The sequence below is a fragment of the Rhinolophus ferrumequinum genome, chromosome 18 (assembly GCF_004115265.2).
Source record: "Rhinolophus ferrumequinum isolate MPI-CBG mRhiFer1 chromosome 18, mRhiFer1_v1.p, whole genome shotgun sequence".
Taxonomy (NCBI): Eukaryota; Metazoa; Chordata; class Mammalia; order Chiroptera; family Rhinolophidae; genus Rhinolophus; species Rhinolophus ferrumequinum.
The window spans coordinates 16,114,110-16,134,446 of NC_046301.1; the positions used below are offsets into that span (position 1 = coordinate 16,114,110).

A 20,337-nucleotide genomic window follows, 5' to 3' on the forward strand; every position below is an offset into this window, starting at 1 on the left:
CAGTAGCCGTTGCCAGGGAAACCGCTGGGCGTCCCTAGAATCCGAGCACGCGCACCAAGGCAACTCGGCTCGACCTCCTTGCTGCGTTAGCAATTGGTGGAGCGCGGACCAATCGAAGGAGGCCGGAGGCGTTCCTGCGGGCTCACTCCCTCACTTCCGGGTCTCGGTGCTTGCTGGGAGCGCTCTACAAGTAGCGTAATTTCCGTTGCCGGCTGTTTGCAGTTGGGGAAACCGAGACGGACTCCAGCTCCCCATGGTTCTTCTGCTCCTGTCAGGTGGCTGCTGTTTCTTTTCCTCTCGCCCGGAGCTGCTTCCGTGCGGGTGCGCCGAGGACTCGCGGGGTGCGCGAACCCCGCAGTGCCCCTCGGCAAATCCACGGGGCGCCTGGGCCGGCGGGGCTTTGTGCAAGCCGTTCCCTCCCACTCGCGGCAGCGCGCGAGCTCGGCTCCGCTGGGCTTCGGAAGGGGGACTGACCGCAGCGACTCCCCGAGGTCTGGGGAGCACAGACGCTGCGAGGCTTGTGTTCCCTCCGCTTGGCAGTTCTTTTGTCATGAGCGCGGACTAGATGGGTTCATTTTAAAGTTACAGTTCAGCCCATGTCAGATGTATATGTTTTCTGCACTGACCTGCGGGGATTTCGAATTTGATAGTCCCTAAGGATCAAGTCTAGAGATGATGTCTCCGTGGGCCCGTTTCAGGGAGGAAGGAGAGGAGCATTTTGTTTGTTTTTAATTCCTCACTTGCGTTGCCCCCACCACGCTTCATTTTGGAGCTGAAGATTTTTCTTATGACATAAAGATTCAGTTTTATTGAGGATGTAGTTTATTGCTCTTAGTTTTTCTGTCCTTCACCTTTAGAATGGAAAATCAAAAATTAGCCAGGATGTGATCTACAGAGTGTTCAATTCGTATACTTCAGTTTGTAAGCCATATGTAGTGTTTCTATTTGATGGCATCACCTGACTGTGGAATAGATGTCACTGGAATTATTCATAGGGACTAAGAAGAGTTTATACCTTGTAATAATTCTTATATATGGTATATTAGATTTAATTGTTGCTTAGTTGGGTTCTTTTTGTTTGTGAACTGTTGAGTTCCAATTTTCAAAGAGTGAGAAATTAAAATAAGGAACTGAGAGCTTGAATCTAAGTAGTTATGATTTTTACAGTTATTTTTTTAAAAGTGATAAATTGACCATTTGACCAGACATCATTTAATTAATCTAAATGGTATATATTATACCGGTCATTGTTTTCTTACATTCCTAAACACTGCTACAAAATAGACACAGTGGGATAACATAAGACATATTAATTTGAGATTTGATGAGTTGGGTAAAGTAATTTTTTTTCCATCTTAATATCCACTTTAAGGTCATTAAACATATATTTCCTTCTCCAGGAAAAAATGTTCATTTCTTTGTGGGAGTTCTTCTATGGGCACTTTTTTCGATTTTGGATGAAATGGCTCTTACGGCAGATGACTGGAAAGTGTGAATTGCAGCGAATATTTGATACCTATGTAGGTGCACAAAGGACACACAGGATAGGTAATGTTATTCAAAAAAGAATATTAAAAACTAATAAAATTTTAATTGTGAATGAATATTTTTTCTCAATACGCATAGTGACAGATGCACTCATTGTGTATCCTGATCAACTCCCTTAAATTCATTTTCATCACGTCTGATATCTAGCTTTGAATCCTTCCAGCTCTAAAACTCTATGATTTTATAGAAAAAGGGATTATTATTTAGTTCCTCATTGTGCAAACAATGATCTTCTCTGGCTCCTGAAATTCATCAGTTTTCCCTTAGATTATACCTGCAATTTATATTCTAGAGAAGAATCTCTACTGTGAGCCCTTTGAAATTTTCACTCAAGTGATGGGATAGAGTGATTGGATCTAGATCCATTTTTATACTGAGCATCCTTCATCAATTTTTTAATCCCTTATGCAATTCATGAAAGGACAGCAATAGGTATCCAGTGCTCACTAGGAAAGAATATTAGACTCAAAATCTGCATTGTCCAATACTCTAGCCAGAAGCCACATGTGGCTATTGAGCACTTGAAAGGTGATTGGTATAAATTGAGATGTGAGGAAGTATAAAATATACACTGGGTTTCAAAGACTATATGAGCAAAGAGTGTAAAAAAAAATCTCATTAGCAATTGTTTGTATTCATTATATGTTCAAAAATATTTTGGATATATTGGGTTAAAATATTCAAATCAATTTTGTTTCTTTTAATATGGTTACTGGAAAATTTAAAGTACACGTGGCTCACATTTTGGCTTGCATTATATTTCTGTTGAATAATATTACTCTGCTACCTTCTGAAATTCATCAACTTCTAATACATAATTGAAAATATTGCTTTAAATTAGCATACAGATGAGTGAGAAATGTGGCAGAGGTCATTCTCTCTTTAGGGCCATGATTAGGAAGACCAGGGATCAGCTGCAGTATATGATCACTGTGTTAAATGGAAAATCATGACTTAATCAGACCCTCTTTTGTGTTGAACAAGTGTGCTTCAACTAAGAAATCTACCCCTGTGCGATTTGGGGAGTGGGTGTTGGTATCCAAGGCAACATGGGAAGGGTGATGGAATGAAAGAGCAAGCCTCAGGGCAGCTGGATGACTGAAGGTTAATTACTTCCTAGTTTTCTCACAACTTTGTGGCTGACTTAAATTATTGCCTACTCTTTTGATTTGCCCTTTTGACTGCTCTGAGAAGAACAAAGTATCTCTTGATAAGAAATCTTGGCAGTATTGGTTGGCAGTATTGGCAGTATTGGGTTTATAATGTCGGGGGAAGAACATACGTTTAAAGCCTTACTTTGTGACGAAAGCATTTTTCTCGAAATTTTCAAATTGCTGAGAAAAAGACTATAAGTAAATATACCAAATTTTTTTTTTTAAATAAACCAGTAAAAATGTTCTAGTCATTCTTGAAACAAGAAAAGACTGGAGAAGCTCTTTTGCTGTATGTCTGGTTAGAGGAAGGTTGGGCAAATAATCTAGTCTTTTCATTTTTGCCCCCGTGTTGTATGATGGCTAACAAATGAAAAATATGTAGTAGAGAACACTCTCACTGTAGTCTTAAGATGAGTTTCTGGGACCCGAGCTAGTCTGAGGCAGCCATGGGTGAATTTGCAGTGGTTGGTAGACACGTGGGGATCTGCACAGAAACAGGTGACTTTGGGGAAGTTAGGTGACTTCATCTCTTTGCTCTGGTATATTGTGTTGGGTTGAGGATTTTGGAATCACATCGAGTTCTCTGTACTGTAAGGATGAAATTTTAAGGTGTTTGCTATATTAGAGTCATATAGAAATTATATCTCCTAGAACTACTAAAGTAATTTATCACTGGCTTGATATTTATACTCTTTGTTTATGGAGTAATACACAAACAACATTTAAGTGATAACTTTCTTTTTTTTCTTTTTCCATTTCAGAACATTCCTTGACATACTCCAAGAGTAAGGTAAGTTCCTATCATGGTGATAATTCTAGAAAACTTAACGAGGAGGTACTTTTTCTTTAAAAGAATGCCTCAATTTTAGAATTAATTACTAATATCTTACTGGAAGAGTCTTTGCTGTAAAGAGTACTTACTGTAAAGAGTGAAATTTTCGCACTTTAGAAGTAATATTCCATTTTTAAAATATTTTATCTGTGTGTGTGCGTGCGCTACTCATGCTTAAAGAAGTATTTGAATACTTTGTTCTGTTCTGAGATTTTGCTTGTTTATTTTGCCTCAAGACTTGATAGCTTTGGAGAAAGCAGGGTCTTGGGGGAAAACCTTCTTTTAGACTGTGTCCTTAGCTAGGTTTTCATGTGAGAGGAAAGCAAGCAATTTTGGATAGTTATAGACTACCCTGGGTCATGTACCTTTTGATCCAAAGTAAGTTATAGCTCATACTATATTAGTGAGCTTTTGCTGTGTAACAAACTTGTAAAATCCCAGGGGCATATAACAGTATGTTATTTGTTGCTCATGTGTCTGTGGGCCGGCTGGAGAGACTTCTTCAAACTGGTGTCACTTTCAGGCCTGTTCCAATTGTCTTATTCTGGGATCCGCATTGGAACAGTAGTGAGTACCTGGGGAATGTTCTTGTCACAGTGGATCATTGAAGCCCTGACTACACAGATGTATTCTGTTTCCTGGTGACGTATCCATTACTATTCCATTGGCTGAAGTAAGTTATGTGGTCAAGCCCAAGTCAAGGTGGAGAAATACGGTGTAAGGCCATGGTAAACAGATGGGTATATAATTCTGTTACAGGGGAGTGAAAAATTGGGACCAATGATTCAGTCTACTGTGTTCTGTACTTCCCTAGTAGTTCAGATTTTTTCTATATTGATATGTGGAGTGGCATAGATAGACCATGGGTCATTTAGATCATTGTTTGAAATTCCATTGTAGGGCACAGCCAGCATTAAACAGAAATGACAAAAGGAATAGAAAATAATTAAAGAATATTGGTCATAATAAGGTTACATATTGTTTTATGACATTTTAATTTTAGTTATGTGTGTATGCGCATCTGTATATATTTTAGATATCCATATATATGTTATGTATGTATGTACTTGGTCATGATGGATAATGTGAGTCAAAAATATAGGATCAAAAAATGTTGTCTTGCTACTATCTAGTGTTATTGATATGAGTTACTGATTCATACCAAAAACAAAATGGACCTTGTTGAATATTGCAAGCATATCAGTTACGTTCTGGAGAATGACCTATTAAAAAAATGAAACATTCACACTGTGAATATACTAACACAAATGTATATATTTTTGTCAATTATCTCTTATGGGCAGGATGTGAAAATAGATACAAATAGAATCTGTCCTGAAAGAATTTTCCACTTAATATATAATAAAGTTGTAAGAGTCATAGAAAGATTACAGATAAACAATTATAGGGATTCCAAGAGAGGACATGTTACTTCAACTTGAATGGAACCAGGGAAAGCTTCCTGGACCTGGTATGTGAGCTAACTTAAAAATGGGAAGGACTGATAAATTTAGAGATTGAGGAAAGGAGCATTTCAGATGAAAGCGCACGATAAGCAGAGAAAGGATGGGAGCGTTTTGCCTGGAGTATAAGGGATACCAGAGTGGATTTTGATGGTACCTTACAGAGGGACAAGAGTTAAAGAAACTCGAAGGGTAAGGAAGACCTGAACTTGCTTGGTTGTTAAAAGGAAGGACCCAGTGGACATTTGTAGGCCAAATTATTTAGAAATCTGTTTCATATGCATGGAAAAAAGACTGGAAGATTATATGCTAATCTGTTACGAGTGGCTGTTACTGGAGGTGAGATTTCAAGATTGTTTAAGTTCTCCTTTGTGCTCATCTGCATTTAAAATTTGACTTGTACATAAAAATATTTGTACCTACATCTTTATTATGTAATTTTTGAATTTTATAAAAAGTGCTTGCTTCATAAGCACACTGTGCTCGTAGCGCCTTTGCCAAGAACTCATCAGCTGACAGCCTGTTGATTCTCAGTCAAGGAAACCTTTATTGGAAGCAGCATGCTGCTTCTCTTTTAATTAATTCAATAATTAACTGATTGAATTTAGCCCTAGTGGAAATTTGAAACAAATTTGGTTTCATTTTGCATTTTAATATCTGCATTGTAGAGTTGACTAAATACCTCAAAACGTACTATTCTTTTTCAGCTATAAAGGATTTTTCTCAATCAGCTTTTTGTCACATCAATAGGTTTTACAGAAAGCGACACTTGCTCAGAGTGAAGTGGACAAATGTGTAGAACATATAATGAAGGAAAAGAATATTAACCCTGAGAAGGATGTCAGGTACGCTGTTTTTCCAGCATTCTCTTTTGTTCTGCACCCACATCCTGTGAATTGTAGAGATCACACGCAGTTGTAAAACATCAGAGGTGAAGGCATTGTGGAGAGCATCTGTTCCCACCCTTTCACTTCAGTACGTGAGGAATTGCGGTCCCGAGAGGTGAATGATGGGAGCAGAACTAAAACCTGTCTCTCTTGGTTCCCAGTCCAGTACTATTGCCAGTTTGCCATGGGCCTTCTTTAAGGTAACTTACCATCACTTTCCCAAAGTTAAATAACTTCAGCTACTATGTCCTTGTCCTTCAAAATTGAGTTTCTCTGTCCTCCAGGAAGGTCCCCCTGGCTCCTCCAGTCTAAGTGAGGTGACCTTGCTCTGGCCTCTCACAGAGCTCTCTGTCATAGCATAACCCGTTGTGTTGTAATCATTGATGGACTCTTGCTTTTCCCCTAATAAATGCTAAGTTCCGTAAGAGAAGGACGAGTCTTATTCCATTTTTGTGTTCCCAGCACTAGTACATTGACTTAGTATTTAGCAATTTTTTTCTTTATTCAGCATTTTCTATGTACATATAGGGGAAGGGGCAATTTGTTTTGGCTGGGACAGGGAAGGGTCCAGGAGAGAACTGTGGGGCTGGTTCCACAGAAGAGGTGACATTTGAGCTGGACCTTTTTGAACGGGTAGGGGAGGACATGCCATGCAGAGGAAGAGTGCCAACAAGGCACAAAGTACCTGCGTGTCTGGGAATGAAAGGGAGGCCTTTGCAGCTGGGCGTTGAGAACCCGCAGAGCGGGGCTCGGAGAAGTGAGTGGAGATACACGCCGAGCGTGCATGCTGCACTGAGGGCTACAGCTGTCCTCTGGGTTCTTGTGTGTGGGGGCTTTTTTGTTTTTTGTTGTTTTTTTTTAGCAAACAAGATGTATTGTGGATGGAGAGAGGATGGTCGGAACTCGGAGGTTCGAGCTTGGGGAACAAATGATTAGTGATGTCATTAATTGATTTAGAGATTTACGTACTTGGAAAATGAGGTCTGTTGGCGATATCTGGCAATAAAGATTTGGGAATGTATGAAATTGCCTAGAAACAACATGAAGAGCAGGACAATTCCTTGCAATTACAAAGTTTGCTGTTCCTACCATGTCTCGTATTCTTTCTATGCCTTGTTTTATCGTATCCTACACGATACTTTGTACAATGTTTGGTGTTTAAGGAGGCTGTTGATGCCTAGTGTATTAAACTGAAAGCTAGGAAATGGTTTCTAAATAGACACATGAACCAAAAACCACGGAAGGCATTACTTTACTGTGATATGAAGGCATGACTTTTTAAAAATAATTTTATCATTTTTAGTTTTAAAATCTGCATGAAGGCATGCTTACTGCAGATATCTGGTTATAAACAGCTCTATTTGGATGTAGAAAGTGTGAGGAAAAGGCCATATGATTCTGATAACCTGCAACATGAACAGCTGCTTCTCAAGGTAAGTTTTGTTTTCTGCGTTTAGCGTTACTGAACATTGAAAAATAAATCAGACTTCTGCTGGTAACGTCCGTGTGCAAACCCTCGAGACTAATACAGCCCCCCAGTTTCTTTGCCCCTTAGAGAATTTTATTATGTTGGTGAAAGATTTTTAGTTAACTCTTTAATAATTTTCTGATAAGTGTAAATAACTCAATTTTATTTTAATGCTCTTAATTCCGAAATACATTATAAACGTATAAGGGAGATCTGTTAGTAATAAAAGAATGGACCAGGTAAAACCAGTCTAATTACTGGATTTAGCTTCAGGGCCAGAGTCCTGACCCTGTTTGAAAACAAGATCACAAGTCTTCACATTTTATTTTAGGTAACAGGATCCTCCTTTTATTAGGAGTCCTTTACTCCACAATGCCTGAAATGGTAGTGAAATGGGGAAAAAAAAATGCAGATATTCCTGTTTTGTAAATTTTTATAAACTTAGACCAGTTTTGTAAATCTGTTTTGCTTGATGACTTGTGTCCAATTTAGAAAATGATTAATTTTTTTAAACTTTATTTTGCATTGATTGATTTGTTGCTTGCTATCTAATACTTGATAGCTGTCTTACATTATCTTAGGATAGCTGTCTCTTGTTTGATCTCAGTCTTAAGGAATATAGTTACTTAAAACAAAGTCATCTTATTTTTTTATTTTAAAACTGAAAATTTGTAAAATGGTTATCATATGGGTTGGAATACTATCAGTATTATTTCTTCATGATCCCCTCCCTAACTCAGGCCTGTTTTCCTTCTGATTAGGGACTAATCATCCTTTCATAAAATAGAGCCTACTTAAGTATATATTGTCAGAGGCAAGGGCCAAGTGCGTGACAAGTTCTGAAGGAAGCACTTTGCCAATTACCGGTTCTGGTGTGTGCATACAGTATATATATATGTACATATACATATATACGCTCATATACATACATGGACACATGTAAATAAAGGCATCTCGTTATTTTAGATTTCTGTGTATTTGTTACCGTTTCAAAATGTATTCTTTGTATCAGTCTTCTAAATTGGAATAAGTATACGACTTCTTTTAGGGATCACTAAACAGAGTCTTTGTTGAACCTATGATTTGTCTACAAAAGTTAATTGAAAGCATTCAACTTACTAGTTACGTCAGCTATGAGAAGGAAAATGTGTTTGTAAATTAGGAACATCACTATTATTTGTAATATGGAAGCCTGTTTGTACAGCTTTGGGATCTTCTAATGCCCACAAGAAAGTTGAAGGCTAGAATCTCCAAGCAGTGGGCTGACATTGGTTTCCAGGGCGATGATCCTAAAACAGACTTCAGAGGCATGGGCATACTTGGATTAATCAACCTTGTGTAAGTGAAAATAAACTTTTTTCTCTAAATGAAATTACATGTACTCCCAATCTAATTTCATACTATTTCTGAATTTTAATAGCTGCAGTGCTAAAAGTATTTACTAATGTGTTGGCAACAATATAAAGACATTGGAAATATACCTGTTGTGTGTATGTGTGTGTGATTTCTTTACTTACCAATACTTTTCCTCTTTCTCTTCCTGGCCTCCCTTCTGATACCTCTTTGGAATTATTTGCACTCTTTTCTTATTCTTTTTTTCCTCTTGCCTCTTCTCTCTTGGCTCTCTGATTCCATTTTGGGAAATGTAACCAGATAAGATAATAATGAAGTCTCTTCACACTTTTTCTTTGCCATATGTGCAAGCAATCTCAATCCCTGACTTCAGAACCTGTCTGGACTCTCTCTCCTTTTTTTCTTTAATACTTATTCTTGGGCACATGTATGAAATTGCGAAATATGGAACTAAGATCAGAATTGAGAGCCTAAATTATTCTAGAAAATAAACTGGAAGATTACTTTCCTCCTATAAGCATAATCAAATGATGAATGACAGTCTAGTGTTTGGGTCTATGCTTGAATTGTGATTTATAGGCTACAGTCTATAAAATACCTGGGAAACCTAACCATTAAAAAAGTGTGGATAGTCACTGTGAAAAAGATCAGTCCTGAAATTGAACTAAATGATGTTAATATTGAGAAAAAAATATCTAAGTCAATATGGACAAAGCTATTTTGGGGGAAAATAGAAGACACGGGTTGTTTCAATATGTACAGTTTTTCTCCAGTTACCGAAATACTTAATTTTCTGTAATACCTACATTTAATGAATATGAAAGTTCCCTATAATTTTACCTCTCAGAGATAAGCAAACCACAGTAGTCTTAAAAATAATAATAAGCACAAAAAATGAAATTGCCAGTTCCCACTTTGATAAACAGAAATTTCTATTTGGAACTTAAGTAGAATATACTTTGTTTCCACTTGGAAAAATTATAAAATATTTTAAAATTTATTCATAACACATGATTTACTTGTTTCTATCCTTTAAAGACCATGTTTCTTTGGTACTTGTAAGCTACACAGATATTTGAACCGACTCACTCTCAATTAGATACACACTATTCTGGTGTTAACTTTTTCTGAATAACCTTGCTTCTGGTTCTTTTCCTCAGAAATCAAGCTTTTTCAGCATTTGCCAGAAGAGAATTTAATTTATCTTAAAATTTAAATGATTTAATAAGTTTGATTCAAGACTAGGGATTCTGATAGACCTTTAAATGATTTACAGATATTTTAGTCTATTTAGAGCTAGTATCTACTAATATGAAAAAAGATTCACATAGACATATTAATAATTATTTGATTGCCGATGATGTACTAGAAGTGATTAAAAACAAAATTAGCTCTAATTCCTCTATAATCATGTTTGTTGTCCTGTGTATGGAGCTATGACACTTCAGGATCAAAATAAACATACTCGCACAGTCAAGAAGCAGGCAAGCTGTTCAAATACCCTTATGTAATTTAAAAAACAATTTCTTGGACTTTGTCACTTAATCTCTTAAAATATTTTGTTGCTTTGAAGGATAGCTGACAGTTTGATAGATAATGTTTAGGTAAGTGAATGCCGAGGTAGGTACAGAAGAAGAAAGGATATTGTACAGAAAATAAATTTAGAGACTGAACAAATCTGAGTAGATGGGGAAATAGAAGCAGAAAAGTAGAATATACAAGTTAAGGCCAAAAATGTGTGTAGGAAGGGGGAGAGAGAAAGGAGGAAGGAAGGAACTCAAGGCAATATATTGTGAGGAATAGTTTTCCTTATTTGCATAGGTGTTACATTTCTTAGATACTGTTAAGATAGTTGACTAAATCAGGTCAGCAAGGAAATTAAAAGTTGTTCTGTGTTACAGATTGAATATTTTAAGAGTAGTTTGAAACACTAATTACAATTGAAACTGTGTTACATTATTGTAACACTAATGTAACACTAAATTATATTAGGAGTATTATGTTAAAAAATGAAATATAAATACTAAAGGCACGTTAGAACCAACTAAGGGATACATTAGAAAAATTAGAGTATTTAGGGAAAGCAGTGCATCAAAACAGGACTTTTTCCTATTTTGGGTTTTATAGATCTCTGAGAATCTGTTGAAAGCTTTGTATAGTCTCTCCCAGAAAATGTATACACATAAACATTTTGCATAATTTTTGGTGGTCAATGGATCCCCCTTCATTCATGGACTTCTAAGTTAACAACCCCTATTGTAATGGGTTGAATCAGAGCCAGTGAAGAAAAATGGAAGTCTATAGTGTGAATCTATAGAAGAAAAAATAGGTGAAGATTTGATTAGAAATTTGCGTGCTTTATGAAAATTTCAGTGATTGTGCCTTCTAAAATTTAAATAAGCCATGTAAATCCAGTTTTTATTCTATTTCTTATCCTCACATAAACATCGAGTCAGACATCATATATATATATATATATATACATGTATATATATGATTCCTAGTGCATTATGAGGTGACCCAACAGATTTGATCTCTTTCTTCAAGAACTCAAAGAGGTTGCATGAGTACAAGCCAGTAGAATGTATGAGCCTACAGATAGATAGCTTTATCATGTACTTCTGTATTAATGCCAGTATTTAGTTATACCACTGATCAAGGAGGGTTTTTTAGCGCAGAATGAAGGTTATTGACTTTCTTCTGATTGCCCTGAAAATGGCCTTAAACAACACACACTTAAGCTGTGATCGAAGGAATACGCCTAGGTGAAAGGAAGAGTATCCCAACAGGTACATATTGGCTATTGTACAGAAAGCTTAGAACAAACAAATAAACAGAAAGAACTCTAGATTACTTTTTTAAGGTAGGTAGAAAGTCTTGTTAAATCATTTATTTGTTGAAATACTTTGAAGTCTTGATAAGGGCTCCTGTGCTAGATAGGCTTGATAGCTCAGAATTAAATTTTGATCAGAAGCATTTCTGAGTCACTGAAACTATTTGTGTTGGAGATCAAGATTTACGTGGCAGTACTAGGAGTGTCATTTTGACAGGAGCTTTTAAAATCGCTCTGGATATCTTCAATTTGAATGACATGTTAATTTCATTATTTTTCTTAAACTTTTTAAGGTATTTCAGTGAAAATTATACCAGTGAAGCTCATCAGATTCTTTCCCGTTCAAATCATCCAAAATTAGGGTAAGCTGGATGTATGAAAGAAACTGTAAGCTCTTGAATTTAAGTTGATTAAATGATCTGCATTTGAAAGTATTTCAGGGTATTTTTAAAATGAGATTATTTTAATGAATAAGAGCTTATAAAGGATATTACATGATGCATTATTTTTAAGGCTAAACGATCATAAACCAATTTTGTATGTATTCCAGCGTATTTTTATTACAAGATATAGTTTATAAAATGGAGATAATAAGGACCTTTATAAAAATTTATTGAGAAACAGATTTGCAAATAGGAATAGGGAATAACTTTGAAATAGGAATAGGAAAATGAGAAATAGCTTTGAAAATTGTGAAGTGAAATGCAAATTGAGGTCATATTAGCTTTGTCATTATTATTTTATTTTTATATTCCAATGATACCTGTCTTTGAAAAAACATCATAGCTGTAATCTTAAAAGTAAATACCCTCAGAATGGAAGAGAAAAATGTTACATAGCCCAGTATTTTTTAGAAATCAATGAGAATGTATGCAGTACTCCTTTTAATTTTTTTGTAAGGATTTTGGTTTTAGGCGTTCATGTGCCCAGAGCTTTATTTTTATTTCCTAGATTTTATTTCTTAGATTATGTCCAGAAAATCAAATAGCTTCTAAAGAACAATTTTTTAAATCTATTCTGGTTTATTTTTTTTAATATGTAGAGATTATAATAAAATCAATACTGTGTTAAAAGTGGATCAAAGTAACTTTTTTCTAATTCTTTGCATAATTTTAAATTTATTTTATGAGCTATTCGGCTAGCTGATATAACTGATAATGTTTCTGACTTAGGTATTCTTATGCAATAGTTGGAATCAATCTGACAGAGATGGCTTACAGCTTGCTGAAGAGTGAAGCTTTGAAATTTCATCTCTACAACTTTGTTCCCGGTGTACCAACAATGGAACACTTTCATCAGTTTTATTGTAGGTATTAAAAGGAGATAAAACTAGATGTTTCTAAGAGAATTTTTAGATCACTAGGAAGGTGTTATATATAATACCTCTATCAAGCATATGACTTAGTGGTTATCATTTTATTATTTAGGATCTTAGGAAAAATGGAAGATAATGGAAGATAGGTTCCCAAGAGTATTTTGTACTTCAGTTTTTATGTTTGTATTTAAAGACTCAATGATGCAGTTTCTTCATATGTATACAAATTGAGTATTCATGCAGTTTTTCTGTAGGGATCCATTTTCCAGTCAACTATAAAATGAATTTTCCTTTTTGAGTACTAGATAATGAATGCTGTTGAGTCAAGGACAGATTATTTTGTTAACTCTTGTAAGGAAATTTAATTTCAAGGACCTTTTCACCCCTCGCTCATTTTAAGGCCAGGCTCTTTCTCGTCTTAGATTGGGGCTACTTACTAACTTTCTAAAGCAGCCATTACTACCACTGTTCCATGTGGTGTTATATTTGAACCCTGAAGGTTTAATTGAATGAGCCTATCTTCTGAAGATACTGCTCAGAAGTAAGAAATTCAAATCTAGCTTAGCTTTTATACTCTACTTTTCTTGATCTTTTGGTGTCTTTAGAATGTCATTTGCATGTTGGCAGGATACAAGAAACTATTTAGATAATAAATGGCCAAATCATAACTTCTTCAACTCCACGGTTGAAAGTGTCGTTAGGGTCTCTTTCCCACAACCTCCGATAATCATTCATTCCAGGTTTGCGTGCTTCCTAAATTTCTCCTGTATTTGTCTACTTTTTCCCATCCGCATTGTAACGTCACAGCCTCAGGCTTTTATTGCTAATTTACTGTAATCGCTTTTTTACCAGTCTTTTATGATAACCTTCTTCCAGTTCTTCCCTACACTGAGTGTATAGTTATTTAAAATGGAAACCTAGTCATCCTACTCCACTGCCTAAAATTCTTCAAAAGGTCCCACGACAAGGCCTTGTGTAATCCAGACCTTCACAACCTCTCTGGACTCACCTTTTGCCACACACCACCTCCCCACAGTGTAAACTTTAGGCACACTGGTCTTCTTTTAGTTGTGCCAGTATATCATGCTCTCTCGTGACTCTGGACCTTTCACCCAGCCTGGAGCACTGTTCCTGCCCGCTCCGTTCTCTCCAGGTGATGCCTACTCATCTTTCAAATCTCAGTTTAGACGTGACCTCTGGGAAGTCTTATCAGAGACCTTGTTCTTTCAGTTATCCAGTTTTCTCTCCATTATTCATCTGTCCTTCTCTACTGGAATATTCCTGTCAGACTACAAACGTGCTTCTCTGTCTCCCACTGCGTCATTCACTTGCTGTGTGGCAGCTGCTGTTGTAGGAACTGGGGATAAGTCTGCATTTAGGAAGCTTTTATTTTCAAAAACCAAACTTTACCTTAGTGTAGCGTCCACCTTCAGATACCACTATATTTATCTGCTCCCCTTCAGCATAAATCTTTTAAATGCTGTTTTCATTTTCTCACCTTCAGTTTTTTGGGTTTTTTTAAACTTGTTTCTCTCCTCACTACTCTGCTGAAACTGTTTTTTTAAAGACACCAACAGTCTTGTTTGTGGCTGAATGAGATTGTCACATTTTTTTCCTTGACGTTCCTTGATCCTTTTAGCAGCACTAGGCATAAATGGCCGTGCTTTTCTTCTTGAAACATTATCTGGGCCTTTCTGATGCCACACTATTTTTGGCTTTTCTCCTGTCCCCCTGGCTTTTCCATAGACTTTAGTGCTGACTGCTCATCTGCTACCTTACTAAATGTAGGGGCACCTCTGAGCCCAGCCCGGGGCCCTCTTCTCTCGTTAGCCTTCATCCTGTCCCTCCATCATCTGATCCAGTTTCCTGTTTGACATACCATCTGTGTACTAAGCATGCCAAAATGTGTACCTTCAGCCCACCCTCTCTCTAGCCTAGCGTCTGTATATTTAGATTATTTTTTTATAGATAAGGAAAAAGGAGCTTATGGCGATGGTTACACAAAGTAGGAGTCAGTGCCACATGTTTTTAGATGGAAGGCCGGGTTTTTCAGGTCCCTAGGGGTACAGTTGATTCTGGGTGGGCTGAAGATCCTAGCCGGTGTGAGATGCTGTCCGTTACCGTTCCCAGGTTGGCACTGGTGGTGTGCTTCATACCCTCCGGCCCTTCCTGACTTTCCTGGAGATTGTCTGCATGCCTTGTCTGCTCCTAGATACAAATAACAAAACTGGGTCAATATCGCCCCAGCCTGTCTATCCCTTAGTGTAGACCGTGAGACGGTGTGTTTGTACTGTGAGCGGACAAGGGCCCCTTGCCCTCACCCCGCCGGGGCTCCGACTCAGCCAGGCGCCTTTTGTAGGGGTTAGGCATTTCGAACAGATTGGCATCCAAATCTGCATCTTCCTCCTTCCACTTCTTTTCTTTCCTTTTGTTGCTGGGGAACTGTCCTACACACACGAGTCTTGCTTGATTTCCTCTCCTAACTCTCTCAGTGACTTTAAATGTAGGGCCTAAACTCCGGGAACTTTGCTACCTGCCTCTGATGTTTGCTTTCTCTGTGAAATTTGTGCTTGTTTAATGCTGCCCATTGAACATCAAACAAATATAAAAAGAAACAACCAAAAAACTCCCCCCAGTAAGCATTTCCTCATATTGAAATAAATCCAGGAGTGTGATCGGTAGGAAAGCAGTGCAGAATGACCTCTGGCCAGTATTTTCCCCTGGAGACTGGCGACGTGAGTGTCTCTGGCTGCTGTGGGCCTCACTGCCACAGGGCCAGCATCTTGGTGGCTCTTGTCTGGGAAGCTGAGGTGGGACAGGCGTGACCGGCTGAATCCAAATAGGATGTAGCAGTGATTTTACATTCGCATTTTCTGCTGGAAATATATCTGCTTTCATTAAATACTTTTAACATTTTCAGGGTTAATTTGGCTACTCTAATGAGGATATTGAAAAACAAAAATGTTAAGCCTATTTAGAGCTTATGTATTCTTTTTCAAAAGAGAAGGTGCTGATAGTTCATTGAAAAAAGTAGAAATATCTCTGAGAATTAGAAATCAATTAGGAAACAGCTTCCCTGTGCAACATTTTCTAGTTACTTTCATTATTGTGTTGCAGGGTCTCTGGGGATAACTTTTCCTGTTCTCAGGGTTATCTTTTGATAGTACTGTATCTCTTAAGTTCGAGGGATTTGTTTTTTGAGACAAATAGTAAATGTACACTGAATGTTTTTTTGAAATTGTGTTTATTTTGAACATACAAAAATATTTCTTATACAGTGCCTCGGGTTTCTAGTAGTTTAAGATGATTTTTGATTAGTGTACCCTAATATGGAATTTAAAGGATGGGTACATACTTTTAAAATGGGATGGTTTGGATGTGATATCATTATTGAGCACTATATGTTTTATTTTTCTTTAACTGCAGGTTATCTTGTCTATGAATTTGACAAGTTTTGGTTTGAAGAAAAACCAGAAAGCATTATGTATTTCAACATATATAGAGAGAAGTTTCATGAAAAGATCAAAGGACTCTTACTGGATTGTAATGTATCACTTACTTTAAAAATGTGAATCATCCCTAGTACCTTCTATTTCTACAACATTTTGCACACACAGCAGAATTTATATGTTGTAATAGAAATTTCTGATCAATTATACTGCTTATATATAATTTCCTACAAAAATATTTCAGAAATTCTATTTAAGAAAGCTAGTGGACAATCAGTGTATGTTTACAGTTATTTATACACTGTCCTCCAAAGGTAACTTATCCTTCCAAAGATCCCCCTGCGGAGTCATGTGAACTACAGTTCGGAAGTTGGGGCTTAGCCCAGTTAGTATAAAAGTACAAATCAGGTATTTGTATTAAATGGGTTGATTAAAATGTGTAAAAATCAGTTTTTACTTTTACGTGTTGTAGCTCTCAACTTGGTATCTTTGCAAAACTCTTAGGGTTTTTTGTTTTTGAGTCTGGAAATGATTGTTCTTTATTTCCTTTCCCTTATTTTATTTGTAGGTTAATTAACAGGGAGAGTAGTTCTTCACGGTTTTCTTTGTTTGCAATCACATGTCAGTGTTGCTTCATTAGTAGCAACGAGAGCATAGGTGTGTCAGACAGAATGGAGGATCGTGGCCTTTTTGATTTATCTGAATATTGAGCACAGATAATGAGAGGAGGACAGTAATGGAGACCTGCTTTTTGTGTTTTTAAATCCACACTTTAAAATATCACAGTGTTATTTTAAAGCTTAAAGGCATTTTCTTATGTTCAGTATTTGCTTTTTGTCACTTGTAGAAAAGAACCTTAGTTAGTGGTTGGTGTGAGAGCCTGTTAAGGGACTTCTCTCCCTGCATGTGTTTATGAAAAGAGATGTATTTGCTAAGAAAATCTTGATTGTATTCAAAGGACAGTTGCTGTTTCAATAAAGCTGTCTTTGAACATAAGCATGAGAAAAACTTAAAGTTTTTTAAAAATCTCAGTTAAGCATCGTTGGCTTATTTTACTTCCTGTTAACTCTTGGCTTCTCTTTGCTTTGACTCCATGGTGTTTCTAGATAATGATGTATGGATTTGGTAGGTGTTCTTTGAGTTAACAATCTGTGGGATCCTGAAGTAGCCCGAGGATGATGATTGTGCATTTTGTCTAGCTTTATTCTCCTAAGATCTCAGGAGGGCAGCAAGTGTGTCAAGGATTGCATAGTGATGCAACTCTAATGGGAACGATTTCTTCTTCGTGTGTTTTAGACACTTGTACTCAGCAAAACTAAGAGTTTGAAGATAGGTTCATCTGATGACTAAGTTCTTAAATCCTACAGAAACCAGCCTGTTAAAGACAAAATGTAATCTAAAACATGGTGGTAGCTGGTACATCTTGCAACATGGTATATATCAAGTGTTGAAGCACTGGCTCTTATATCAAGACCTGAGACTTTCAAGTATTTGTTCATTTCTATTGACAGAGCTCTCCAAACTTGCCAAAGAGAAGAGTGGTAAAAAATTTCCGATTGGAAAATACAGATGCAGTGTTGTACAGCACATACATGAAAGGTGCATGCATTAAAATTATGATTTTTCTCAATCAGATAAAACTATTTTTAAAATTGTGTTCATTTGATTATAATAGTAGTAGTTTAGCTATCCAGTGTTAGAGGAATTTCAAAATTGGTTTCTTGTAAGAGAGGTCTCAACCTTGGGAGTATCTTAACTTGATTTTTTAAATGTTTTCAGTGCTTTATCATCCAGCTAGTGTTCTATGAGATGTAGCAAAATACTGATAAGGATCAAGTGTTAACCATTAAGTTCATTTTATCAAGGTGTTTACTATTACATGGAAAGCAATTCTGTTAGTCTTTTCATTTTCATGCTGAAAATACTTTATATTTTAATCTTTCAACAGCTGAGATCTTGAACTGATTTAAACCTTTGTCCGTATGCTTAATAGAAGAATGATTCAGGTATGGAAGGGGAAACTTTTTAAGTAATTAACTCTTTCACTTTCTAGGGAGAAAAGAAACTTTTCAGTAATATTTTTAAAATATCATTAGAAAGTTTGCTCAATAATATGTTCTTTAAATCCACCTCTGTTTGTGCAATATAGATATTGCCTGTTTTTCTTTAAAATAATCAGTAACCATTTCAAATAGTTCTATAGTGAATTGGTCTAAAATCTATCAACAGATTCTAAGGTTTGATAGTCTGGTTTGATAGGTGTCACCGGTTGTAACTTAGAATGTAACATGAGCCTTCTGACTTTTATGTGATAGTGACATAGATGAAAAGAAAGATAGAATGATTGTGTCTGCCTTCCTACTTTTCCTTGCTTTCAACATATGTATGTTAGAATTTTATGTAGTCTTAAAATCCATATTTAGAATCTTACCTGTTTCTATAATAATTAATAAACTACCAAAGTAGTGATAGAACTGAAGTAGCAGGAAAATTATGTTTGTTTTAGCATCAACAAAGTGAATCAGTGTTGAAATGAATTTTTGTATGTATCAGGTTGAAGAGAGTGTGCCAGTGAAAAGAATAGTCTACAAATACAATGACAGTGGCCATAGTTCAAATATGTTCTGAAAGACACTTTCTAAAGAATGGGAGAAATCAGGAGATATCAGTGAACCTAGACCAACCTCTCTTTGTATATAAATATGGTGATAGCGTTAGATATAAAAATCAGTGTCTTACTGACACCATTTACAGTTTAGAAAACAGAATCTTTTCCTTGAAAATGCCCATCCTGATTTTTTTCTATTCTAAGAACTACTAGGATTTGTATGTATTTTTCTATGTGAAAACAAATGTACTCTTCATTCTTATTCCAGTGTTCATAGATTGTGTACTGTTTGTCCCCTTTTGTTTAGTGAGATAGAACTTGGTCAAAGATTTGCTCAAAGGAGAAGCATTGCATGAGCGTGAAAAGTGGGGTGCTCATGGCCAGAGCAGAAAAGGTTCCACGTTGTCATGGCACAGAAGAGAACAGGTTTGGTGTGGAGAGCAATAATGTTTATTATCCTTCTTGAATTAATGACGGGGGACCGACAGTTATTTCCTCAGGATAAACGGTCCACCCACCTTCTCTATGAACAAGTCTGGGCAGGCTTAATTCAGGCACTTCTCTGCATCAGCAGTTTTTTAATGAAAATTAATGGAATTGTTAAGAATCTGAGGGAAATCATGAGTGAGGTTTTTTCTTTTGTTTTGTTTTTCTGGCTTCAGCTTTTGACAAGAAAAATTTTAAATGCAATGCAGGTAAGACCCAACTACTACCTTACTATGATAGGGCGGGTCTGCTTCTGTTAAACAAAGTATTCAAAAAATACTTAAGCAGTAGCTTTCCCTGGGGGGAAAAGTGCTGGTTGGCAACCTAAAGAAATCGATTTTTGTCTACTTTGGATAAAGCAATTAACTTCTTATGTGAAAGCAATAGTTGAAATGTGATGTCATTTTGTTTGGAATGTTGTGAACAAATAAAAAACATGTTGAAAGTATTATAAGCCTTTGTGTTACTATTTCTCCCATCCTCTCCATCCCTTATTTAAGTCATTTATGTTTGTGAAACAGTGTTTCTAATATTTAATCCTTTAGTTATGTTTCTATATAATATACTAGATCAGACTACACAGAATTTGCATGTGTGTGACTTTAACTCATCCACTCATTACCTCTGTCAGTTGTAATTGGATAGAACCATTTGGACTTGCTGGCGCTTTTGCTTCCATTCCTTGTTTTTGGCTCGGACACTTCTTTTCCCGAGAAATCGGGAAATTCTTTCCCCCGATTTCTTCTGCATTGGTTTGTAGGAATGAAAAAGGTTACTACGGTGTTAATGACAAATTTGGCTTTGCTGGAAAGAGGCCCTGAAGATTCATTTTCACCTTAGTCTTTTTCTCTGTCTAAACCCAAGGTACCTTCTAGCTCTAAACTTCTGTGACTCCAGGATACATACACACTATGATTCTAAAAACAGCAATGCCCAAATGA

General features: G+C 36.5%; 1 protein-coding gene across 4 annotated transcripts; it reads left to right on the forward strand.

Annotated features, from left to right (window-relative positions):
• The first annotated feature begins 147 nt into the window (after positions 1-147).
• Positions 148-19,841, forward strand: ELMOD2 (ELMO domain containing 2). Of its 4 annotated transcripts, XR_004425638.1 has the most exons (11): positions 148-275; positions 1,401-1,548; positions 3,464-3,492; positions 5,748-5,842; positions 7,188-7,317; positions 8,557-8,690; positions 11,832-11,900; positions 12,711-12,844; positions 16,280-17,901; positions 18,251-18,308; positions 19,218-19,841. XR_004425638.1 is itself a non-coding variant. In XM_033134885.1 (9 exons), exons 2-9 carry the CDS (start codon positions 1,407-1,409, stop codon positions 16,423-16,425), a joined length of 879 nt encoding a protein of 292 aa, XP_032990776.1. In that variant the 5' UTR covers positions 210-341; positions 1,401-1,406. The 4 variants fall into 4 exon arrangements, 2 of the variants coding, with proteins under 2 accessions (XP_032990777.1, XP_032990776.1); XR_004425637.1 differs by having other exon boundaries at positions 16,280-18,308; XM_033134885.1 differs by lacking the exons at positions 18,251-18,308; positions 19,218-19,841 and having other exon boundaries at positions 210-341; positions 16,280-16,425.
• Positions 19,842-20,337: the final 496 nt, after the last annotated feature.